General features: G+C 42.6%; 1 protein-coding gene across 5 annotated transcripts in view; it reads left to right on the top strand.

Moving 5' to 3' along the window:
- The window catches only part of NTRK2 (neurotrophic receptor tyrosine kinase 2), a 546,312-nt gene that overhangs the window by 462,122 nt on the left and 56,877 nt on the right, over positions 1-27,313 (top strand). For all 5 annotated transcript variants that reach the window (XM_033927854.1, XM_033927863.1, XM_033927846.1 and 2 more), the window contains 2 exons: positions 4,443-4,615; positions 14,391-14,625. In XM_033927854.1, the coding sequence (XP_033783745.1) occupies positions 4,443-4,615; positions 14,391-14,625 (408 nt within the window). The remainder of the gene's footprint in view (positions 1-4,442; positions 4,616-14,390; positions 14,626-27,313) is intronic.

Raw genomic sequence — 27,313 nt, 5'->3', positions numbered from 1 at the left:
CTGTTAGTAATTAGGGGGAGAGGCCTGACACCTGTGAGCCCTTATCCTCCAGCAAAGTAGGAACAGCTGAGAGAGAGCCGAGTAGCAAGGATGGAGATTTCCCTGCTGAGGAATTGCCTTTGCTAGAAGCCATGCATAGTAGCACAGCGTGTAAAGCAGGTCAGAGTTTCAAAGTTATCATTGAGGAAGTTTGCTGCTCTGCTTGCTGACAGTGTGTAATTCTCTCTGAGCTGAAACCTGAGCCCAGGGCACCTGAGTAATGCCGGCTGAAACGGACTCAGCTGAATGAACGGTATAAGGAAAACCAGAAGCTTCCTGCATTCTGTGGGACAGTAAGAGAAGCTGGGGTTTTGAATGTTTGCCTCTCAATTATGTGAGCCGGAGTTTTTAAGGGAGAAGACCAGCAGTATTGGGAAAGTTATTTTTGCCTTTTGTGTTCTTTCTATTTTTCCTGTGTTGGGAAATTGTGTGACCCAGGGAAGTGGTTAAAAAACCTGAACTGGACTTTCCAAAGTAAAAAGACTGTGAGAATTATGCTGTTTTTTTTCTTTTGGGTATGTTTTAAACCCAAACTGGTTTTCTTCAAGGCAGCTTATTTTGCTGGACTGTTCGTAAGAGACTGTAGCAATAAGACCTCCAGGAGTGGGGGGGAAAATTTCTTTATTCAGCATTACGTTTCTTGCTGGGAAACAGCCTGACCTGTAGGTCTAGGACGGGGTCGCTCCTTCAGCGCCGCACAGGGAAAAACTCTGGTTTTGAATGTGAGGGTTTTTTTTTTATTTTTCTGATTTTGTAAAGTTTTTATAAGAAGTGCCAAAGCTTGAATGCCGGGTCCTGTTTATGAACTTTGCTTAGCCCGGAGACATTCCAACTGTTTTGTTATATTTTCTCGATTATGCCATCTGACATGACTGTGAATTGAATTATTATTTCCAATTAAAGGAAACATTGGCTTTGCTTTTGAAACTCTGTGTGGTTTGGTTCCTTTTGGCACAAAGTGAAAAACTTAGCAGTAGTACACCAGTGGGCCTGGGAGCCACTGGCAGGATCCGGGACACAAACAAACTCTATTCCTTGTCTCATCCTTCCCTTCAACTACTATGTTATACAAGTCTGTCAAAGAAGCTGTCTTCAACTATAAGGCATGCCAAACCCCAGCCCTGGCTGACCTCCAACATAAAAACATAAGAATTGCCACTGCCCAGCAGTCCGCTCACGCGGCGGCCCTTAGGTCAAAGACCAGTGCCCTGAGTCTAGCCTTACCTGCGTACGTTCTGGTTCAGCAGGAACTAGTGTAACATTGTCTTGAATCCCTAGAGGGTGTTTTCCCCTATAACAGCCTCTGGAAGAGCGTTCCAGTTTTCTACCACTCTGTGGGTGAAGAAGAACTTCCTTACGTTTGTATGGAATTTATCCCCTTTTGACTTTAGAGAGTGCCCTCTCGTTCTCTCAACCTTGGAGAGGGTGAACAACCTGTCTTTATCTACTAAGTCTATTCCCTTCATTATCTTGAATGTTTCGATCATGTCCCCTCTTGGTCTCCTCTTTTCAAGGTAGAAGAGGCCCGTTTTTCTAATCTCTCACTGTACAGCAACTCCTCCAGCCCCTTAACCATTTTAATCGATCTTCTCTGGACCCTTTCAAGTAGTACTGTGTCCTTCTTCATGTACGTCAACCAGTGCTGGGCGCAGTATTCCAGGTGGGGGTGTACCATGGCCTGGTACAGTGGCATGATAACCTTCTCCGATCTATTCATGATCTCCTTCTTAATCGTTCCTAACATTCTGTTCGCCCTTTTGCCGATGCCACGCATTGCGTGGACAGCTTCATTGACTTGCCGACCAGTACTCCCAAGTCTCTTTCCTGGGGGGTCTCTCCAAGTACTGCACCGGACATCCTGTATTCATGTATAAGATTTTTGTTACCGACATGCATCACCTTACACTTATCCACGTTGAACCTCATCTACCATGTCGCGACCCATTTCTCGAGCGTGTTTGTCACATTGCAGATGTTTGCAATCCTCCTGTGTCTTCACTACTCTGAATAACTTTGTATTGTCTGCAAATTTAATCACCTCACTCGTCGTACTAATTTCCAGATCGTTTATAAATATATTGAAGAGCAAGGGTCTAAGCATCGAACCCTGCGGCACTCCACTGGTGATGCTTTTCCAGTCTGAGTATTGTCCATTTACTCCCACTCTCTGTTTTCTATCCACCAGCCAATTTTTAATCCACATGAGTATTTCACCCTCAATTTCATGGCTCGCAATTTTTTGAAGTAGTCGTTCATGCGGAACCTATGCCAATCAAGTGGAGCAAGCTTCATCCAAGGAAAGACAAATCATAGGTTGCATACGCAGGGGTTTCGTCAGCCGTAAACCTGAAGTCATTATGCCATTGTATAGATCCATGATGAGGCCCCACCTGGAATACTGTGTGCAATTCTTGAGGCCGCATTATTGCAAGGATGTGCTGAGATTGGAGTCGGTCCAGAGAATGGCAACCCGGATGGTCTCGGGACTCAAGGATCTCCCGTACGAAGAACGGCTAGATAAATTACAGCTATACTCGCTCGAGGAGCGCAGAGAGAGGGGAGTCATGATCGAGACATTCAAGTATCTCACGGGCCACATCAAGGCGAAGGAAGATATCTTCTTTTTCAAGGGTCCCACGGCAACAAGAGGGCATCCGTGGAAAATCAGGGGCGGGAAACTGCACGGTAACACCAGGAAATTCTTTATCACTGAAAGGGTGGTTGATCGTTGGAATAGTCTTCCACTTCAGGTGATTGAGGCCAGCAGTGTGCCTGATTTTAAGGGCAAAAGGGATCGACACGTAGGATCTATTCACAGAGTAAAGGTAGGGGAGGGTCATTAGGTTGGGCAGACTGGATGGGCCGTGGCCCTTATCTGCCGTCTATTTCTATATTTCTATGTTTCTAACCTTGTCGAAAGCCTTCTGACAATCCAGATATACAATGTTGACAGGGTCACCCTTGTCTATCCCGCTGTTTACTCCCTCGAAGAAGTGCAGCAACTTCGTCAAGCAAGATCTTCCTTTGCTGAAGCCATGCTGGCTGGTCCTCATCAGATTGTGTCCGCCAAGGTACTCAATGATGCTGTTCTTTATCAGCGCCTCTATCATCTTTCCCGGTACTGAGGTCAGACTCAACGCTCTATAGTTTCCCGGATCACCCTTCGAACCTTTCTTGAAGATCGGTGCAACATTCGACACCTTCCAATCTTCCAGAACCCTTCCCAATTTGATTGACAGATTGGCTATCAGTTGAAGCAGTTCAGCTATACACTTCCCCTTCCATATTCGCTGTGATAGGGGATTAACAGAATCATGAATACAGAAAAACCGCAAATAACTTTTTCATATGCTATTCACTGTTTTCTATTAAAAACCAATGTGAATATGGTGAAACCGCGAATAACATGGTGGGAGACCTGACCTGTTCCTGAAGGAGAGGCAAAACACAGTGAAGAAACTGCTGGGAATCGGTGATTTTCTCTGTAAATGCTTGGAATTGGTGATTTCTCTATGCAAGCTGATGTAATTTGGTGGGAGAAGCCAGCAAGCTAAAAACCGTGAATAATCAAAATCGCGAATGCTGAAACCGCAAATATGGAGGGAAAAGTGTAATCCTTTTCAGTTCCTTGATTACCCTCAGATGGATGCCATCCGGTCCTGGGGATTTATTATTTTTAAGCCTATCAATCTGCCGGCATACCTCTTCTAGACTGACCATCAACCCTGTCAGTTTCCCGTCTTTGTTTCCTTTACACTTATATTTACAATCTACTATCCCTGTAGATTAAATTTTCATAACAGAAATATTATATTCTACATATTCCTGTTATTCTGTGCTGTAATTTCATGTATTACTTTCTGTTACTGATTTTTGCAATATGCTTGTATGATTTTCTTTCTCTGTTTGTTTACTTTTAAAAATTCAATAAAATTTAATGGTGGAAAAAAAATTAAGTTCTGTCTATATTGTCATATATACTGTACACCTGAAAATGGCTTTATAAAATTATCTCCAAATGCAGGTTAGTGAATACATCCCTACAAATGTTTTGGGGTTGAAGAACATATCTCCAGACCCTGAGGCCCTAGTTCAGCTCCCATATCACCTATTTCCTGTATTCTGCAATCTTGAATGTCACTTACCCTCCAATATCTTAAACTTCAGTTTTAAGTTGGTTTGGACTATGTGGTCACAAATGAAATCACATACTCTATGAATTCTCTATGGGGTCTTTCTTATACTGCCTTAAACAGGGCTGATATTAGGAACGGCAGATGAGAAAATATTTTTAAAATTAAGTCAAGTCTGATACTTTCTATTATACAGTACATATTTGAGAAATATTTCAGCTATAAAAGAGCTGTGGCTCTCCATAAAATATTTATCTTCTCTGTTCGCAGACGCTGAAGGATGCAAGTGACAATGCTCGCAAAGATTTCCACCGAGAGGCAGAGTTACTGACCAACCTGCAACATGAACACATTGTAAAGTTCTATGGAGTTTGTGTAGAAGGGGATCCACTCATCATGGTATTTGAATACATGAAACATGGTGATCTCAACAAATTCCTGAGGTAGGCAGTTTAACAATGATTTATTGTTTGAATAGATATGAGAGAGCTAGTCCTTTGCTGATGAAGTTGCATTAATTGCCAGCAAAAAAGAGAATTAAATTTAAAATAGTCTGTATGGCCCATAAGGCTATATGTGGATTTAATTCATATAGACTAACTTTAGCTATAAGTGTTCCAAAGTAATTTATTAGCTCTAGAACGATGGTTTCAAACTCAAACCCTTTGCAGGGCCACATTTTGGATTTGTAGGTACTTGGAGGGCCTCATAAAAAATAGTTAATGTCTTATTAAAGAAATGCCGAAGAAAAGAAACTTTCTAAGAGTTTAAAATCACAAAATTTATTGGTATGTAAAACAATTAAAATCAATCACAACAATATAGAAATGGTACTGCATGGACAATGACCAGACCCTACACGGGCTATGTTTTGGCTTTAATAATAACTTTACTCTTCTATACCGCCATAGTCCTGAGACTTCTAAGTTCACATTGAAGAGAGCTGGACAATCAGCGAATTACAATTTGCAGAAAAGCAGAGAGTTATAATATGCAGATTCTTAAAAATACTTAGACTACAATATACAGCGAATTACAATGTACAGTTGATTAAATTTATAACATTATATGCAAGGGTGGCCATATTAGTAGTAATAGAATTGGTTTTGATGTTTGGTGTGGATACTTTTTAGGTGATAAATCTATCAAATAATTCAGTTTTAATGACTTTCCTGAAAAGTGTCGTAGGTCAGTCTAGCTCCATTAATGTAGTTGTCTAGCCAATCTTGATGTTTGCATGCTTGGTACGTTAAAGTCCTATCCAGAAAGATTTTGTATTTACAGCCAGTAATGCTTGGGTATTCAAATAGGTTGCAGTTTCTAGTTAGTCTTATGTGACTATATAGTACAAAATGGGGTAGTAGGTATGTAGGAGCTAGTCCCCAAACCAGCTTGAAACATACACAAGATAACTTGAATATTATTCGTGCCTCTACTGGCAGTCAGTGCAGCAGTCTGTAGTAGGGGTTAATATAGTCGCTTTTTTTCCAGTCCAAATATCAAGCGGACAGCTGTGTTCTGAACAATTCTTCGTTTTCTCACTTTTTTTTCGGTATACCCACATAAATGATATTGCAGTAGTCCATTGTAGATAGTACCAGTGACTGCACCAGTAGTCTGAATGATAATGGGTCAAAGTATTTTTTGATGGTCTTTAATTTCCATAGTGCAACCCTTTCCTCAGGGGTCCTTAAAACATAATAATACAACACAAAAGGAAAACATTAAAAAACCATTAATATACCACCAATGTGCAATCAAAGTTACATAAATATAACAAATGTATCAAAAATGTATATGTATGTATAAATCTCTATACAAATCAAAAGACAGTAGATCCTAAAAATATGAGCATAAAAAGACTTCAAACAAAGAATCAGATAATCATATGGGTATCTAAACAATTAATCTGAGACATAAAAACATATAAATGTATCTGTGATCGCCCGATTGTGAGATGTCTCCAACCAAAAAAGAGAAAGAGTCTTCAAACCAAAAGAAAGAAGAATACACCCAAACACGATGGCAGCTATTTACATATTGCATATTCTTCACATCTAATTTTAATGTCACTAGCATGATAATAGACCAGTATAATTGCTCACAATGGAGAAAATAGCCATATGAGTATAAAGCAATGGGCTAAATCTCTGAGTGCACTGTTCTGGTCCAAACACTGACTCGATGAAATAAAAATGTAAACGAAATAAACATACATGTGGAAAAAATCCTAAAGTGTAGATGATTAAAATCAAAGGCCGACACTACGTTATATCGCTGCCAAATGTAAAATAATTGAAAAAAAACCGTAGCTCTACAGGAATATGAAAATGTGTGAAAACTGAAACATAAGATTCACATTACACAAAAAGCCTCCAAAATTTAGGCTGCAACAGTATAAAGTCCCACTGGCTAAGGTGCAGTGAATTTAAAACACAAATTTTTTTAAAAACACCCAGCAAGGGAATTTAAACAGGAAAATAGTAGAAGTATAAACTTACTGTGAAATGAGTGCCACGTACTGTCTTGCAACTTCCGTTACTGGCTGCAGTGTTTTGGATTCGGAGGTGTTAGGTCTATCTTTGTGACATAGACCAACCCCACAGTGTTTTGGATTCAGAGGATTTTATTAAAGAAATGACAATTTTGCATGAGGTAAAACTCTTTATAGTTTATAAATCTTTCCTTTTGGCTAAGTCTTAATAATATTGTCATTTACAGTATAGCTAAAGAGACATATGATCAAGAAACTGAAATTTGGCAGCTAAATTTAATGCTAAGAAATGCAAGGTCATGCATTTGGGCTGCAAAAACCCGAGGGAACGGTACAGTTTAGGGGGTGAAGAACTTATGTGCATGACAGAAGAGTAGGACTTGGGTGTGATTGTATGTGATAATCTTAAAGTGGCCAAACAGGTTGAAAAGGTGACGGCGAAAGCATAGGGTGAAGTATGGCCAGTAGGAAAAGGGAGGTATTGATTCCCCTGTTTAAGACTTTGGTGAGACCTCATTTAGAATATTGTGTACAATTCTAGAGGCTGCACCTTCAAAAAGATATAAAAAGGATGTTCCAGTAGGGGCCTTTATTGTCAGTAGCATAAAAACATTCAGCGACTCAATGCTGCATGTGTTTCGGTATTCAGGATACCTTACATAAGAATATAAGAATTGCCACTGCTGGATAAGACCAGTGGTCCATCATGCCCAGCAGTCCGCTCATGCGGCAGCCCCCAGGTCAAAGAACAGGGCTCTAAATGAGTCCAGCCTCACCTGCGTACGTTCCAGTTTAGCAGGGACTTGTCCAACTTGGTCTTGAGTCCCTGGAGGGTTTTTTCCCCTATAACAGCCTCTGGAAGAGCATTCCAGTTTTCTACCACTCTGGGTGAAGAAGAACTTCCTTACGTTTGTATGGAATCTATCCCTTTTCAACTTTAGAGAGTGCCCTCTCGTTCTCCCTACCTTGGAGAGGGTGAACAATCTGTCTTCATCTGCTAAGTCTATTCCCTTCAGTATTTTGAATGTTTTGATCAGGTCCCCTCTCAGTGTCCTCTTTTCAAGGGAGAAGAGGCCCAGTTTCTCTAATCTCTCACTGCACGGCAACTCCTCCAGCCCCTTAACCATTTTAGTCGCTCTTCTCTGGACCCTTTCGAGTAGTACCATGTCCTTCTTCTTCAACCTGTTGACTGAACCCATGTCCTTCTTCTTCAACCTGTTGACTGAACTTTCACCTCATCCTCTCCACATGGGAAATTAACACTTTTTGAAGATTCTTCTGTTGGAGATCCTATCTTATTAACAAAACAAGGTGGGAAGGTTGAGATGTTCCAGTAGGGGTGTTTATTACCAGTAACATAAAAACATTCAGCGACTCAATGCTGCATGTGTTTCGGTATTCAGGGTACCTTCCTCGGGAGTCTTGAAATATGTTTTATTAAGAACCAAATAGTTGTATTTTAAAGGTACATTTTGATTTCCTGCTAAGGATCAGACTTGGTGAAGCCCTCTGCAACAGTGAACCAGAGAATTTAACTGCACTGGTTTACTGAGAGCCAGTCTAATTTTTCTTTTTAAGAGAGGTAATGTTTGTTGTGGGTTGTTTTTTTTTTTTTTTTTTTTTCAAAACGTACCTTTAAAACATATCCGTTCCATTGTGCTTGTTTTTAAGTATCCATATTTGTGAATCATTTGTTGCACAATTGTAGTTGAAAAACTTTATAAATAATTTTTTTTAAAAAACCAACAAAACCATAACCGTTTGGTTCTTAAACAACAAATTTCAAGACTCCTGAGGAAGGTACCCTGAGTACCGAAACATATGCAGCATTGAATCGCTGAATGTTTTTGTTACTGGTAATAAACACCCCTATTGGAACATCCCACCTTGTTTTGTTAATAAGATAGGATCTCCAACAGAATCCTCAAAAAGTGCTAGATTTCCCATGTGGAGAGGATGAGGTGAAAGTTCAGTCAACAGGTTGAAAGCCACCAGAATTCCCAAATTTACATTAACTGAAAAATGGGCAAAGATCACTCTGATAGAATACACGATAGATTAAAGAATACCTTTAGGCAATTAAAACTCAATAGTTGGAAGGGCATGACCTTGGACAGGGTGAAATGGAGGCAGCTTTTCATTGGCTGCTCAAAGCTTGAAAACCAAGTGAACACAAGCACCAATGAAAATGTATAAGAGAAGAAAGTTCAACTCCACCAGTTCATCAGATGCAGGTTTTTTTTCATCTGTATTGCTTGTGTTTTCACATGTGTCAAAGACTGAATTGATGTCACATCAGTGGACTTACAAATAAACTTACTCACTCAAGAAGAGACCGCTCAGGGGATATGGCAGAGGTCATAAAATGCTGGGTGGAATGGAATGGGTAGACGTGAATTACTTGTTTACTCTTTCCAAACTTACCAGGACTAGATGGCATACAATGAAGCTACAAAGTTTTAAATGTAAAACAAACGGAAGAAAATATTTCTTCACTCAACGTGTCATTAAACTCTGGAATTTGTTGCCAAAGAATAAGTTGAAAGCAGTTGGCTAAGCAAGGTTTAAAAAAGGTTTGGATAATTTCCTAAAATAAAAGTCCATAAGCCATCGTTAAGATGGACTTGAGAAAATCCACTGCTTAATCTTAGGATAAGCAGCATAAAATCTATTTTTATTTTATTTTATTTTATTTTTTTTTTGAATCTTGCCAGATCTCTTCCATGCATATTCATTATGGATATACTGAAAACCTAGCCTGCCTGTGGACCTTGAGGATCAGAACTGAGTAGCCCTGCCTTAAGGGAATGATTGGAAGGGGCAAAAGAAAGCATGGGACATTCCTCTTATTTTTACACTTGATTTATTCCTTCATAGTTTAAGCCTTTATTCCCCCCATGGATGCTTAAATGCAAACGTTCTGCTTTGTCTTGTTTCTTATATGCATCAAAGAGAACCTCAATGGCAGCAGGAATCAATCCTTGCATCTTTTAAGCATAGTGAAATCTTCCTGCATGCATGTCATCTTGAACCAAACTGGCAAAATAATTTTTGCAACAGTTTAATTCTTCATGTGCAACAATGAGGTCCTTGCACCCATCCTGAGCTTTTGTTCCTTCTCGTTTCTCAGATTTTTTCATAATTGGTGGAGTTGTGAATGAGAAATTAGTTCTACATGGTCTGTGACATGCCTGCATTCCTTAGCCTGCAGTGCCACCCAAGGACAACCAAGGAACATTTATCTAGCATTTCACAAGTCATGATAAGCTAATGCTTGTTACAGCATCTGTCTATATTTCAGAAACTGAACACGATCTGGAAAGTTCAAGTTGATTTCGTGATTCAGTAAGGTAAAATCATTTGGGACACATAATGCTAAGGTGGAAACTGCTGTAATTCCGAAATCAGACAAATTGGGGAAATAAGGAGTATAAACAGAAGAAAGGCGAACATTTCTACAATATAGTGAAAGCACAGCTACTCATGAATAAGTCCTGTCTGCCTGCTTAGCTATGTGGGCAATGATGCTGAAGATGGCTTCACCTGGCACACATGGCTGTTGCACTCAGAGGGGATATTCAGTGGCATTGGGCAGTTCAGTGCCACTGAATATCTAGGGATAGCCTGCCGAGTAGAGTTTAAGTGGACAGGAGCTTCTCTTGTTGAATATCAGTCCCATGTTGATTAAACTCAGATTTCATTGGTCATTCTACTGCCCTTTGTATTTACCTTATTTCAGTAGAAACTAACTTCTCATAAACAGTGATATAAAAACCCTAGTGACAGGCGAAGTGATTGTTTTAAGCACTTTGTTGTTTTCATTTATGTTTATGGAGATTCTGTTTTTCCAGTCAGTTATTTCACATATGCTTAAAATACTACTACTATTTATAATTTCTAAAGCGCTGAAAGGCATATGCAGCGGTGAACATTTAACATTCAATAGACGGTCCCTGCTCAGCAGAGCTTACAATTTAATTTGGACAGACAGAGAGGACATCTCAGGGTTGGGGAGTTTCTAGCAGAAGAAATGATACGATGGGTAAAGGTAACTGACAGTGAGTGGGAGTTAAGAGTTGAAAGCAGCTTCAAAAAAGTGGGCTTTTAGCCTGGATTTGGATACTGCTAGATAAAACCTAATTTAGGGGCTCTTTTAGTAAAGTACAGTAAAATCTAAGCTCCATGCACCCTAATGGGGAACTATCCCCACATGTTAAGCCCAAATCTAATGTGGCATTTTTGGAGGACAACAAAAAAAAATGGGGAGACCCAATGATCCACAGTGAAAACAATCCACCGATAAAAATAAAAACTGTGGATACAGATGTTCTGGAGATAATTTATTAAACACTGACTTATAAAACCATGAAAATTCAATTAACATATAAAACCGTGAAAATTCAATTAAAGTACAATGATAAAAAATACTTTCATAAAAATCCAACTGGACCCTACACGGTCTGTGTTTCGGCGAACACGCCTTCCTCAGGGGTCCAATGGTTTGCAAACTCGCATATAAAGAATTGGACTGAAAACAGTCTATTGTCTTTAAACATGTGAGCAAAGAACACCGCAGACAAGCTGAAGTAGCAAAAAAAAAAAAAAAGAATGCTTTAATGCAATATGAGATAGCCTGTTAGCATGGGCTGACTACACAGATAGTATGATTTGATGACAAGGACCCTCACTGTTCATCCAGTCCGCTCAACAAGTTGGCCAGAGTCTCTCCTACTTTAGGCAGGGCTAGGGTTGCCAGACCTCTACACCCGCCCTCCAGGCGCCCAGTTCTGCCCATCCCTGCCCTGTAACGCCCTAATCCCGCCCCCCCCCGTCCCACTCTAGCCCCACCCCCTGCCGCTTGTTCTTATCGGGCAGGGAGGAAGTCTGCGCATGCGCCGATGCCGTGCGATGAAGTCATGCACATGCCTCCTCCTCTCCACCCCTCCACTCCACTCCCTGCTGCGAGTGGTGGGTGACAGGGGGAGAAGCACCGCTGCCTCAGGCGACTGTCACGCTCACTACCCCACTGACTAGTCACATGATATTCTATGATATGCCATCTTACCACTTCTCCCACCCTAACCATTTCCCGCAAGAACATGAAAGTGTGTAAACTTTTTGAAGAACCCTTGTATGTAGCTTTAAAAAAAAAAAAAAAGGTAGGAAGTAACTATGCATGAGATAATTTTCTATGAACTACCACCATTGTATGCAAATCTATCTCCTGCATATTCATTGTGGGTATCCTGAAAACCTGACTGGCTAGGTGTGTCCTGAGGACTGGGTTGAGAACCCCTGAGCTAGACTGATTATAATCAGTGGTTCCCAACCCTGTCCTGGAGGACCCCCCAGGCCATTCAGGTTTTCAGGCTAGCCCTAATGAATATGCATGGAGCAGATTTGCATGCTTGTCACTTCCATTTTATGCAAATCTCTCTCATGCTTATTCATTAGGGCTAGCCTGAAAACCCGATTGGCCTGGTGGTCCTCCAGGACAGGGTTGGAAACCACTGGATTATATGGTTTGATTTGCATATAAAAACAAACCCCAACATTATGAGGAAAATAAAACGAGCAGATTGCTCATTATAGTTTGTGATGGTATTTGCCCTTTATAGGGTATTCCGGGTTAATTGCCAGTGATAATACAAACTTTTTGAGAGAAAAATGACAAAATTCCCAGTGTTAAGGAATTTGTCCATTTTTAACTGGTTCAGTGAATTTGTTATAGTATGATAAATACTGTAGACTGAAAGCTCTTTTGAGCAGGGACTGTCTCCTTTGTGGCTCTGTACAGCATTGTATACATCTGGTTTAAGGTTACCATATGGCTCCAGAAAAAGGAGGATGGATTGAGACATCTGGGTTTTACTTCCGGTGAAAGCAATGGAATTAAAACCCGGATGTCTCAATTTGTCCTCCTTTTTCTGAGCCTATGGTAACCCTAGTCTGGTAGGGTCTAGAAATAATTAATAGTAGTAGTAGTAATCTCAACTCAACCTCTATCTTTGAGGAAGAGTACGGGAGCTGATATATATTGCCTTTCTATAGTTATAATCAAAGCAGTTTAAATATTATTATGTACGAATACTTATTTTGCACTTGGGGTAATGAAGGATTAAGTGTCTTGTCCAGGGTCACAGAGAGCAGTTCCTCAGGTTAGGAGGTCATGATACTACCCATGAGGTTACTCCTCTACTCCATGTTTAACATATTTATTGACGACCTGGAGGCGGGAACAAAATGTGAGGACATCAAATTCGCAGATGACACCAAACTATTCAGCAAGGTTGAAACCACGGCAGATTGCGAGGATCTCCAAAGGGATCTTACGACACTGGAAGAATGGGCGAAAAAGTGGCAAATGAGCTTCAACGTGGGGAAATGCAAGGTCATGCATATAGGGAGAAGGAACCCGATGTTCACTTACAAAATGGGGGGATCAATGCTAGGGGTCAGTAAGCTGGAAAGAGACCTGGGAGTGATGGTAGACACAACATTGAAGGCGTCGGCACAATGCACCACAGCCTCGAGGAAAGCAAACCAAATGTTAGGTATCATTAAGAAGGGTATCTCGACCAGAACGAAGGAAGTCATCCTGCCACTGTACCGGGCTATGGTGCGCCCGCATCTGGAATGCTGTGTACAGTACTGGTCACCGTACCTCAAAAAGGACATGGCAATGCTTGAGAGAGTCCAGAGAAGAGCAACTAAACTGATTAAGGGTATGGAAAACTTTACATACACTGACAGACTGAAGAAGCTGGGGCTGTTCTCCCTGGAAAAGCGGAGACTCAGAGGAGATATGATAGAGACCTTCAAGATCCTGAGGGGCATCGAAAAGGTTGACAAGGACAGATTTTTCAATTTGAAAGAAACCACAAGAACAAGGGGTCACTCGATGAAATTGAAGGGGGACAGGTTTAGAACAAATGCAAGGAAATTCTTTTTCACACAGAGGGTGGTGGACACATGGAACACCCTTCCGGAGGCCGTGATAGGAAATAGCACAGTACAGGGTTTCAAGGAAGACCTGGATAGGTTCCTGGAGGACAAAGGGATTGAGGGGTACAGATAAGAGTAGTGGAAGGTTTAGAGATAAGTGTAGAGGTAGGTATAAAATTAGTCAGGGACCGCTGCTCAGGCAATATGCCTGATGGGCCGCCGCGTGAGCGGACCGCTGGGCGGGATGGACCTCTGGTCTGCCCCGGCGGAGGCGACTACTTATGTTCTTATGTTCTGGTAAGCATTCAGACTAAACTTGGGGTTAGGATTGCAGTTGCTGACAGAAGTCTTTTTAATCATCTGTCACTCTGTTGGCTCTGTCCATTCCCCCCAAACTGGATTTATGTCAGTATTGCACATTACAATTGTGCAGGCCTGACACTGGGCAATTGCTCCTATCGCAAAACCACTGCACAATTCAGCACAGCTGTTAGTTTCTTTTTAAGTGACATCGCCTTAGGGTAGGTCCTGAAAATGATAAAACATGAGTCCTTGATCTCTCGCTTACATCATTAAAATACACTTTGAAAAGCTGACATAAGTGATTTTTGCTGTTGTCTTTCAATCCTCTAATTGTTTCTCCGTAACTTTTCCTGCAGCAGTAATATCAAAGGAGAGAGAGGATAAGGAAGGGGAACCCTTGTCAAAATCATATCCCTTTTATCTGTCAACTGGTGATGGACTGCTCCCTGCTTTACCTAATTTTCTGTTAAATGCAGAGCGCATGGACCAGATGCGGTACTGATGGCAGAAGGCAACCGCCCTGCAGAGCTGACCCAGTCCCAGATGCTACACATCGCCCAGCAGATTGCAGCTGGGATGGTATACCTGGCATCCCAGCATTTCGTCCACCGTGATCTGGCCACCAGAAACTGTTTGGTGGGGGAGAATTTGCTGGTGAAGATCGGGGATTTTGGGATGTCAAGAGATGTGTACAGCACAGATTACTATAGGGTGAGTGGTACTACAGAATGCATTTCAATCATTTATACCACTATTTTGCTCATGGTGACATCTTTCCTTTTATTTTCCTGCGTGTCAAATAAATGCCAAGGCGTGTTGTTGATTCAGATTTTTCTCTGTAGTATTATGCAGTGCCATAGTAAGGGGAGGGGCAGGGAACTGAGCACCCCGGGCACCACCTTTGTGGAGGTGCTGGCACCTCTCTGCCTCCCACCCCCAGGCCACACTCGCACCCTCCTTTGCCGCCACCCTCCCCCCCCCATACTTCTTTAAAATCTTTGCCTGCTGCTTGCACTCCCTCTGAAATCACTTCTGGGTCACGGAGCCAGGAAGTGACATCGGTGGGAAAGCTAATACCAGCGCGGCAGTAGGCTGGAGAAGCTGCTCGCACTGGCAAAGATTTAAAAAGGTATGGGGGTGGGAAGGTAGGGCATGAGTGTGGCATTGGGGAACAGAAGAAGGGTGTGTGAACCTTTCAAACTGGAGGGCATTTCTTGGTTTCAACCTTTCCAAATAAGGGCCAGATATACTGGGCATTTTTTTCTATAGATGCAATCTGAGGAAACCCCATTGTATGTCTAGTTTTAAGTTTGCTACTGTTTGCAGTTAATCATATGCAGAAGTAAAGGCAATATTCCAGATAAATAATTCATAGATAAGACAGAGGAAAAAAAATCAAAACACAGTTGGTAGTTTTATGGATGATCATTCAGAATCTAACCTTTACTTCTGTATTAATTAGCTTTGGGCCCCTTTCACAAAGCTGTGGTAGCGCGTACCAGCACGGCAAATGTGACATAGCCAATAGGAATTGAATGGGCTGCATCGCATTTGCCATGTGGGACTCAATTGTAGACTCAATCCAAAACCCCCTTCTTTGTAAAACAAAGGAGAAATTTTTTCACAACACAACAAATAACGGTGGTCATTTTGGAAGGGCTATTTGAGTATGAGATGTTCATAAACGGGTACTTAAATGTTCATTTAGCATAAATGTCTAGTTTCCTGTTTTGCAAAGTTAGGATATGCAAATCAAAAATCCAAGTGCTTGCAAATGGCAAGGGGGAGGGTATGTTTGGGGTTGGATTAGGAAGTGCCTAGAAGATGCACATTTATTCCTCATTTAGAAGGGGAATAAACACTGATAATAATACTAAACTTTATTCCTATATTCCGCCATACCATTTAGTTCTAGGCGGTTCACATCCAAGAGAAACTGAACAGTTCAGTGACAATACATTCTTACAGAATATAATTGACGTTTAATGTACAAATTTTTCAAAAAGATGCGTTTTCATTGATTTTCAAAAAGTGTAATAAGACTGAATCTGGGAAATTATTGTACTTAACCAATTGTTCAATTTGCCTGCCCAAAATGCAAACGTGTTATCAAGAAATCTTTTATAGCGGCAATGTTTTAGTGTAGGATAGACAAAGAAATTGATTTTTCGAGCAGACTTTTCTTTATCCCATATCGTTCAAACCGTGAAGATGGGTAAGCTGGAGCCAAGCTGGACAATGTTTTCAAGCAAATACAGTCAAACCTCGGTTTGCGAGTAACCCGGTTTGTGAGTGTTTTGCAAGATGAGCAAAACACTCAGGAAACTTTTGACTCGCAAACCGAGTGTTGACTTGATTTGCGAGCCCTCCCTCCCCCGATAACCGTCATCGCTTTCCCCCGCTCGCAAAGGCCCCCTCGCTCCAACCGGCACCCCCCCCCCTGGGCGAACCGGCCCCCCCCCGCCCGCACAACTTAAACTTACCTCCCGCCCCCTCCGGCACGCAGGCACAGATCATGCCGGTGCCTAGAAGATCTTTCGGCTTCTGCCTGCCTTGAACATGCATCTGCGCATGCTCAAGGACTTCTAATTCTCCCTCTCGCCGAGATTCTCGGCGAGAGGGAGAATTAGAAGTCCTTGAGCATGCGCAGATGCATGCTCAAGGCAGGCAGAAGCCGGAAGATCTAGGCACCGGCACGATCTGTGCCTGCGTGCCAGTGCCAGATTGGGGGGGGGGGTAAGTTTAAGTTGTTCGGGTGGGGTGGAGGGGGTGCCGGTTGGAGCGAGGGGGCCTTTGCGAGCGGGGGGGGGGAGCGATGCCGGTTGTGGGGGTGGGGGGTGGGAACATATCAAAGCGAGTTTCCATTATTTCCTATGGGGAAACTTGCTTTGATAAACGAACATTTTGGATTACGAGCATGCTCCTGGAACGGATTATGCTCTTAATCCAAGGTACTACTGTACAAGCAAATTTAAATAGCACCCTGGATTCAAAAGGCAACCAGTGTAGCTGCTGATAATATGGGCTAATATGATCATATTTTTTTCAGCCTATAAATCAGACAAACTGCCATGTTTTGAATTATTGTTAGCCTTTTCAGGGTTTGTTTTTTTTGTTAGCTCCCAGATATATTATATTGCAGTAATCAAGTTTAGATACAATAGAAGACTGCACCGACAATCTAAAAGATGTAGCATCAAAATATTTTTTGATAGTTCTTAATTTCCATAGGGCAGCAGATGTCCTTACAGATTAGCTTCAGGATTTATGCCTTCTACCAAGCATGTTTAGGCTTTAGCAAACTGCTCCTATTAAACAGCACTTTACTGTGGAGCCCTTTAACCCACCCCCCTCCTGTTTTTTGTCTCTCCAAAATGCCAAACTGGCACAGGTCTTTGTGACAGGGTTAAAAATTACATATTTATAAAAACAAATGTTAGAAACAATTCTTTCAGCTCGACCATCTGACTGGCTCTTAGCACCATGGCTACTTTACAATGAAGCCTCTGCTAGTAGTCATGGTGACAGGTATCTAAAAAATGCAGCATTCAGGAAATAGAGGGTCTGACTAGGTTGAAATCTGTCTACTGCCCTGCAATGGTGTTACACGCCGCCTCTGGTAATCAAGAAGACAAGTGCTAAAGAAAATGGCCTGCCTTCTGTTGACTGAGTAGACATGCCAAAATGACTAATAGCCAAACAAATTGATGTCTACACAGTAAACCTTCATGCCATTCTATGTGGTTTATATTATTTTGACATAACCAAAGGCTGCAAAGGCTGTCATAGATTATGACAAAGCAACTGCTAGTGTCGTGAGGTGAGAGACATAAGTTAGATCCTTACATGTAAGGTTTCCAGCAGGCTACAGGGTATTCCAGTCCTGGTTTTACCCCACTGCATGCATGGACTTGTAGTTCTGGCTCCCTTATAAAGTGAATGAGATAAAACCAGTTGGCGACCTTAGTTACATGACTAAGTATAGGTTTATGTGCATTTGGCCTGTGCTTTGGTATTTGATTTGGGAGAGGCAGAAGGGTGGAAGGGAGAGCTGCAGTCACCGCAAATGGCTTGCTTCCACACTGAGACCTAGATGCTTAGAACACTGGCCCGAACACCCCAAACCAATATTATCACACAATGCTCAACGCTGACAACAATGCAAATTATTTGTGCGCTGTTATTGTTGAACATTGGAAGTTAAAGAGGAAGGAATTTGTCTAGTTATGCCCACAAAAGCTGTGCAATAGGTGTACCTGTTGTACAAATGCCTAGTCAAAAAGAAACCGCTATGGTCTCTGGGCAGAAAGTCAAACAGCAAACATGTAAAAATATAGAATTTAAAAAAAACCTCCCACATCAGGAACTAGAGATCATTGGGGGACCCCTGAGATTAGCAAAGATCAGCTGCCCCAGTCCCTCCCTCTACTCCCAGGGGACTCCTCTGCACACTACTGACTCTAAAGCCTGTTCAGAGCTGTTGTTCGGTTGTAGTCATTAGGGCAGGGGGTTTTGCTATACAGTTTCTCTGAGCCTCGGAGGTAGATTTGTCCCTGTCCTGTCACCATGAGTTCTGTCCCTGTCCCATCCCTGCAAGCTCTGGCCTCATCTTCAGGACAGGGACAAAGCTCATGGGGATGGGCTGGGAATGGAAATAGGTCCCGAAGGATTTTTCCTCTGTGTTAACTTGTGGCGAAGTGGTTAAAGCTACAGCCTCAGCACCCTGGGGTTGTGGGTTCAAACCCATGCTGCTCCTTGTGACCCTGGGCAAGTCACTTAATTCCCCCAATGCCTCAGGTACATTAGATAGATTGTGAGCCCACCAGGACAGACAGGGAAAAATGCTTGAGTACCTGAATAAACTCATGTGAACCATTCTCAGCTCTGCTGGGAGAACGGTATAAAAAATTGAATAAATAAATATTCAGAGAGAATTTGCTATTTAGTTAGTTAGTTTTATAACCCATCCTCCCCAGGAGTCCAGAATGGGTTACAGCGGTACATTCACAATATTTTGGAGAGTGGATTAAGGGAATATCTATAATAATAAAATGCTAAGGTCGCATGCGCACTCTTACCCCGTGTTCCCTGAGTCCAGTGACGCAGCAGAGGAAATTAGGGCAGTAGAAGGCCCGAAGCAACGTGTTTACTGTGCCTCAGATGCTGCTGGAGCCGGGAGGTTTGTCGGCTGTCTAGCGGTGGGAGAGTCGGCTGGGAGAGTCAACGGGAGTTTTGGGGAGGAGTTAAATGGAAACATGGGAAGGAGGCAGGAAGGCTGGCTTCGGGGTGGGGGGGATTAAATTGAAATAGGCTGCTCTGATGGGAAGGAGGCAGGCAGGCTGGCTTGGGGGGTGGGGTGGGGGGATTTAAATGGAAATATGCTGTTCAGAGGGATGGGAAGGAGGCTTAGGGGGGTGGTTTTTTTTAATGGAAATATGCGCCTCAGGAGGATGGGTGGCAGGCAGACAGGCTGGCATGGAGGGGGTGCACAAAGTCTGGAAGATAGTGATGGGGACACGGGAAGGAGGCACTAGGGGCACTAATGATATAGAAAGGAGGCACTGGGGGGCACTAAGGACACAGTACGGAGGCACTGGGGCACTAAGGACATAGTACGGAGGCACTGGGGGCATTAAGGAAATGGGAAGGAGGCACTGTGGGCATTATGGACACAAGAAGGAGGTACTGGGGGCACTAAGGACATAGGAAGGGGTATTAAGGACATGAGAATGAGGCACTAGGAGCACTAAGGACATAGGAAGGGGCACTAAGGACATAGGAAGGAGGCACTGAGGGCACTAAGGACATAGGGAGAGACACAGACAGAAAAAATGACAGACAGACAGGCAGCATCCAAGGAGAGAGAAAAAGAAAAAAAAAAAACCCCAGACAGACAGATATCCACTCTAGCACCCGTTAATGTAACGGGCTTAAAGACTAGTTCATAATATATTGGTCTCATCTAAAACACATTTTAATACTAACAAGCTGGTTTGAATATAATATTTGGTCGCTGCTTCCGTGAATGGTAAAAGCAGTGCCAAAACTTTTTGTACATTAGACACATGATAATGCGCAATCTAAACTGGCTAAACTAACCAGTCTAAATGAAATGTTGCAAGCCTGGTTAGTTTTGAGCATCAGGGCCCGATTGCAGCTGCTTGTAATCCTGCATCAGGATAAGCCAAGGCTATACAACCTGCACTCAGCTTCAGAAGAGCTAATTATATCCTGCATTCACAATAAAAGGCGCAACTCTGAGAGCCTGCATTGGCATGGAAACTAGCTTTCTATGGCAGATGAGAATTACCACAGCATTCAGGCTTCCCAAACTGTTTTAAGTATGAAGGCTCAAAGGTGCCAACCTTTATTAGATGTCATTGGTAATATACGAACATGCATGTTCTGAACCAGAAATCAAAGCTTCCTTTATGACAAATTCAGGAAGTGACGATGTAGTACGCCATCATGAGACAAGACAACCATTCCTCTGTTTCGTGGGAAGAGAAACATTCACCCCTAATTCCATAACAAGCGCCAAAACTTCTGCATACAATTTTGGTCATGTTCCCAAATGGTGTATGAGATTTAATTGAATAAGCTAATTAGCACCGATAATTGGCATTTTAAGAAGCAATTATCAGTGCTAATTAGAATCAATTACAGGTTACATGTGTAAATTTAGGTGTGAGATCTGTGCTAAATTTTACATGCAAGTCAAAAATGGGGGTGCAGAAATAGGCAGGTCATAGGTAGATCAGGACAGAAATTTACATCTGCTCTTTAAAAGGTGTACATTTGAAAACTGTGCAAGTATTCATGTGTGCTTCCATATTTGATAAAATCTGCCTCTGCTACACCCAAACTATACCCCCTGTGTGAGGAAGACTACAGGACACTACCACTCCCCCTGCTGGATACTCCCTCCCAATGTCAGAACCACCTTAACATATAATCCCACTCTATTCCTGGACAAGCCAGTTTAGAACCTATTCTCGCCAGACAGGCTTATAGGGAGACATAACTATTCAGAGTCTTCAGCACTGCCTCCCAGAGAATCGGTTTTAACCTGTAAGCCAGACAAATGGAGCATGTCTTTTCTGCTCATGTTTATTTTTCTTTAATATCGTATTTTTTTCATGGGGTGGGTTTTTTTTTTTGGGGGGGGGGTTGTGCAGCATTTGCCACAGTGCTTCATTGTTTCCTGTGTGGGACGTCTTGGGCTGCGGGAGATCACAAACCTTTGTGAAGTCTGCTTCCAGGGGGTTCGACTGCCTGATGCACGCTCCCCTGGGCAGCCTGCTCCTTTGTTCTGTGGTTCAGGGATCTGTCCCTTGAGAGCTAACTCACCCCAGGTTCGTTCGCTAGTGGGTGGGCACATGCTTTGTGGCTCTGTGGATGTGTAATCGGGATTGGAGTCGACTTCATCCCTCTGCCTATTTGCTTCGGCGCTGGTCCGGTGGTGGTCTCCGGCCGTTGGTTTCGGCCTGGTTGGGGGGGGGCAGTCAAAGTCAGAGTCCAAGGCACGGACTTGTTGAGGCAGAGGATCTCAAGAATTTCCAGGACCAGGATCCAGAAGGTCTTCCTGATCTTGGGGAGGATCCTGTGGTGAGGAGATTTTTTAACCTGCAAACTTAGTTGATTTGATATCTGAGTCTCTCAGGGAATTAGAGCTGAATGCAGGTCCTTCTGCTGCTACTGCGGATTGCTTGCTAATGGATGTAATTGTGGTCAGACACACAGTTAGAACTGCAAAATGTTCTGGCACGTCTGAGCTGTCAAGCCTTACTTTTCTGTCAATGCCTGAGCCAATCAGTACTCGGGTACTGCCGGAAAATTTTGCTCAGAAATTTAGGACAGCGAGGTTAGGGAATCACTAGGCAATAATAGAGAATTGCCCGGAGTGCTCATTTAAATATTAATGACCTCATTATAATACATTTGCATGGCAGAATCGGAGACTGCTAGGAAGCTCGGAAAAGACTACAGTAAGCCATTTTGATCATCCGCAGCTAAAATACTGGAACCGGTTTAGTGACCACATTAAAGCTTTGAGAATCTTCTCCCTAGATCCTTTTCCTGGACAGTGACTCCTAACATAGCCAGACAACGGAAAAGATAGAAAAAAAAAGATTATAATTAAATAAAACATATGAAGAAAACGTTTGAGGGCAAGAGCAGTTAAGGTTTACTCCGTGCATAGCAACTGGAAATCTGTGTCTGCATCGTTCAGTACGTCACAAGAGAAAACATAAATGTAATGCTGGAAGATCTTTAAACAGGCAGATGACTCATTTGAGTATGCCATATTGCTTGACTTAGTGCTTGTTTCCATTTTAAGCACTCCCGTTTTCATTCTCCTCCTTCGTCTTCTGTTGTCCTTGCAGTTCTGACTGTGTGTCTGACCACGATTACATCTCAGAGTCTCTCCAGAGCCTCCAACAATGCTAATTATTGGGTTAGCGGCATCTTTCTTTACAGAGATAGCCATATCACCAGTTGCAGAACACCCCTGGTCTCCCCCACGCCACAGGACAAGATCAAAGCAGAGCCTAGAGTAACAGAAACAGTGAACAGTTTTCAAATCATTCACGCATGTGCAGCTATTGATGCTTTTTACCCACAGACTTTGCATCAGTTTTCAGAGAAAAAAAAATATCCCTCCCACATGTAATATTTGTGTTGGTACTTCCCATCATAACCCAGTCCACAGAACAGTTTCAATGATTTGTATAATCAAGGTGGTGTGGTAGCCATTTTAGTCCGTTTAAAAAAAAAAAAAAAAGTGGAGCGGCATAATCAAAAGGAACGTCTAAGTCCGTTTTCGTCTAAGTAGCAAGTCGTCCAAAGTAAAAAAACAGCATAGGACACATTTTCGAAAAATACATTCAAATTTTTTTTCCTTTCAAAAATTGTCTAACTATACGTTCTGCCGATCTGATCATCCAAGCCGCTAAATTGTCCATCTTTATGCCACATTTTCGTCCAACTTTTCGTCCAAGTCAAAAAAGCCTAGAACAAGCCCTGTTGGACGTGGGAGAGGTCTGCAAAGTGATGGACTGAACACCCAGACATGGCACCTAAATAGGGGGGTACCTTTCAGGGCACTGCTGTGAACTTCACAAAAAGGGTGCCATGTCTTCTCCTCACTACAGCTCCCTTATAGGTCATGGTGAGCCCCCCAAACAACCTCCAGCATCCCCTAGACCAGTATTTTTCAACCTTTTTTGGGCAAAGGCACACTTGTTTCATGAAAAAAATCACGAGGCACACCACCATTAGAAAATGTTAAAAAATTTAACTCTGTGCCTATATTGACTATATATAAAGTAATTCTCTTGAATAGGAATCAAATAAACACAAAGAAAGTATTTTATAATTACTTTATTATGAAATATTAAGTAAACAGAATAGTGAGAAATTATAAAATACTTTATTCAGTGCGAAACCTGGGCCTGTTTGGCTGAACACAAAGCTGATATTCTGGCTGGAATCGAAGAAAGACACACACGTAGCTCTTCGTCAACAGCCGTTCCCTTCACCGCCCCGTCACCATCACCGCCATCCCTTTCACCGCCCCGTCACCGCCACTGCCATCCCATTCACCGCCCCGTCACCGTCCCCGCTGCATCCATATAAGCCTTAGTACTGTAATATTTAGCTTATTCCTTTCTTATAAATCAAAGTTCCTGCTGCTGAACTAGAGAAAGAGATATTCAGCTGGCAGGGCTTTGTTTATAAATTTTTATCAACACAACTAATATACTATTTTATCCTAAAGCAAAAAATAAATAAATAAATATAATTTTTTTTTCTACCTTTGTTGTCTGGTTTCTGCTTTCCACATCTTCTCATTCAATTCCTTCCATCCACTGTGTGTCTTCTCTCTACGTCTTCCATTTGCTGTTACTGTGCCTCTCCCTTCACCCCCCCCCCCAACTGGTCTAGCACCCATCTTCTTCCCTCCGCTCCCCCATAGTCTGGTATCTGTCTTCTTCCCACTCTGTCTTCCACATTTCCCTTCGGGGTCTGTTCCTCTCCACCCTCCTTCAATGTCTGTCCTATTCCTTTCCACCACCACCCTTCCCTCCCTCCTTTACCATCTGTTCCTTTCTACTACCCTTCAGCTCCTCTCACGTGGCTTATCTATCTACCTTCCTCCCTCTTATTTTCATGGCACGTTACAATGTAATTTGTGCAAGCCACTGGAGCCTGCGAGCTCGGTCCCTGTCCCATCCCCACAAACCATCTCGCTTCTGTGCTCCTATTTTCTCCATTTCTAATATCTCCCCTATGTATCTGTCATTGCCCCCCCCTTGTGTCCATATACCATCCCCATGGCATGTCCCCTTTATGTCTCTGTCCCTATGCCCCATGCACATAATTTCCCCTCTTTCTGTTACCTTCCTGTGTCCAGATTTCCCCTATCTTCCTCTTCCATACCAGTGTGTCTCTTCTTTTCAACCCCATCTAGCTTTTTTCCCTCTTTCTTCCCCCACCCCCCCCTGCTTCTAGCATCTGGCTCACCTGCCTGTCCTTCCCTTTCTTTCCTGCTGTGGGTTTTTCTTTCCGTCTTCATCCCCTTGGCCCAGAATCCTTTTCCCTTTCACTCCCTCCTTCCAATTTTAGCCGGGAACACGAGCGATCGCACGGTCCCCGCAGCCACCACTCGCCTGCCCAATCGATCCTACTGTTTAGCCAGCTCTCTCCCTTCGCCTCACCTTAGTTTGTAGGTTTTGTTTTTCGGCGACATGCACGCTTTCCCAAAGAGCCGCGCATGCGCGGCTGCTCAGTGTTCAATCTTCTGCTCTGCTGCAACTTCCTGTTTCCGGTTGCGTCAGAGCAGAAGATCGAAACTGAACAGCAGCGGGGACCGGGGGAGTCTCATGGGAGCGCGTGCGGGACCCGGCCTGAGGCCTAATCAGTGTCTGCACCGTACGGCACACCAGGCAACATCTCGCGGCACACTAGTGTGCCGCGGAACAGCGGTTGAAAAACACTGCCCTAGACCCACTTATATTCCACCCCAGTAGCCCTTATGGCTGCAGGAGCCACTTATATACCAGTTCAAAAGGGTTTGGGGAGTGTATAGGGGAGTGCACATGTTTCAATATCAATGCAGTGATTACAGGGGCTTATGGGCATGGGTCCTCCTCTTCATGGGTCCCTAACCCACCCCCAAGATGACTTAAGCCGCCTCTGTGCAGGTCGACTAGGCTTTCCTATGCCAGGCGGCCAGGTGTTGATGGTCTGGAGGCTGAATTTTAAAGGTATGATTATGATTTTTATGGGATTGGGGGGTGTCGGTGATCACTGGGGTAGTGTGTGGGGGTCTGTAGTTTGTGTCTGCAGTGCTTATCTGGTGACTTTAGGTGGGTTTTTGTGACTTAGACCATGTTTTCAATGGCTTTTTTTTGTCAAAGCTTTTGCCCTTGTTCCACATTATTTACACATATATTCACTATGACCCTAATTTAGGCATTTAAATCCCAGCACAAAAATGTTTAGCCAAAATACATGTTAAAACCCAATTTTAGGAAGCCAGGATTTAAATGGCTAAATCATCAATACCTGCATAAGGGAAGGGGGCATGGTTTATATGGCACTAGCTTATACCTCAAGGGAATTTAATTATCCAAAGTGATATGCTTAAATATGTTCTACTAACTCACTTTGTTATTCAAAACAATATCATATCAATCAATCAAGTAACTGAAGTTATTTAGTGAACACTCAGACCCACAGCTGAGGTCTCAGTGAAAAATTCACGGAGCAGCTGTTAAAGAGACCATCATCGTTGTTCACAGTCTCACCCTCCATACAACAGCTAAATAACTGCACAAAGATGGTAAAACAAAACCAACTTAGCTTTGAATGGAGTGGGTAATCGATATAGCTGCTCCGGTTTCCTTTTTATTCAAGTGACTGCATTCATTACAGTTGCCGACCCCCCTACCCAGGTTTCGCCAACTGGCTTCTTCAGGAGGGGTACTATGAATGTAAAACAACCACATTAACACTAAAACACTTCAGTTATCACTACTGTAATTTTACACAATAATCACAATTAACTGCCACACCATTCACACTCAGACCTACCGGCATAACGCACTCCACACTACTCACAGACACTAGAGCTTTTGACGACGAATTTCCATCAGCAGGCCCACCTTATATACTCCTCCCTTTCAATTACGTCATACTGACATCACTACAATCTAACCAATTAAACCTGCTCCTTCTATAAATGGAACCATTCGATTTCGTTATTTAACCCTTTTGGGGTCAAAGTGTGCCACTGGAAGATGAATTTTTGTTCCAAATATAGTAGACACTGAGTCACATCCCCTGTTTGTTTATGTGTCCTAGCTATAACTGTATATTTAACATCTTCAATTGAATGCTGCTGTTCAAGCCATTGGTTCACAAGAGGAGCCGACATCTAAGTAATATTAGATGTAATCGAGTGTCGGCTCCTCTTGTGAACCATTGGCTTGAACAGCAGCATTCAATTGAAGATGTTAAATATACAGTTATAGCTAGGACACATAAACAAACAGGGGATGTGACTCAGTGTCTACTATATTTGGAACAAAAATTCATCTTCCAGTGGCACACTTTGACCCCAAAAGGGTTAAATAACGAAATCGAATGGTTCCATTTATAGAAGGAGCAGGTTTAATTGGTTAGATTGTAGTGATGTCAGTATGACGTAATTGAAAGGGAGGAGTATATAAGGTGGGCCTGCTGATGGAAATTCGTCGTCAAAAGCTCTAGTGTCTGTGAGTAGTGTGGAGTGCGTTATGCCGGTAGGTCTGAGTGTGAATGGTGTGGCAGTTAATTGTGATTATTGTGTAAAATTACAGTAGTGATAACTGAAGTGTTTTAGTGTTAATGTGGTTGTTTTACATTCATAGTACCCCTCCTGAAGAAGCCAGTTGGCGAAACCTGGGTAGGGGGGTCGGCAACTGTAATGAATGCAGTCACTTGAATAAAAAGGAAACCGGAGCAGCTATATCGATTACCCACTCCATTCAAAGCTAAGTTGGTTTTGTTTTACCATCTTTGTGCAGTTATTTAGCTGTTGTATGGAGGGTGAGACTGTGAACAACGATGATGGTCTCTTTAACAGCTGCTCCGTGAATTTTTCACTGAGACCTCAGCTGTGGGTCTGAGTGTTCACTAAATAACTTCAGTTACTTGATTGATTGATATGATATTGTTTTGAATAACAAAGTGAGTTAGTAGAACATTATATGGCACTAGAACAGGCCCAGGGCAAAACCAAAACATAAGCTTGTATTCCCCATTTCAGAAAGGAAAGATACATACATGATTTTTATCTGCTCCTGTGGAGTTCTAGGGTGCCTTAAAGCACTGTGGTTGACTATTATAGCCC

Source organism: Geotrypetes seraphini, chromosome 1, assembly GCF_902459505.1.
Source record: "Geotrypetes seraphini chromosome 1, aGeoSer1.1, whole genome shotgun sequence".
NCBI lineage: Eukaryota > Metazoa > Chordata > Amphibia > Gymnophiona > Dermophiidae > Geotrypetes > Geotrypetes seraphini.
Note: the sequence above shows the minus strand (reverse complement) of the source record. Positions and strands in the feature narration are given on the sequence as shown.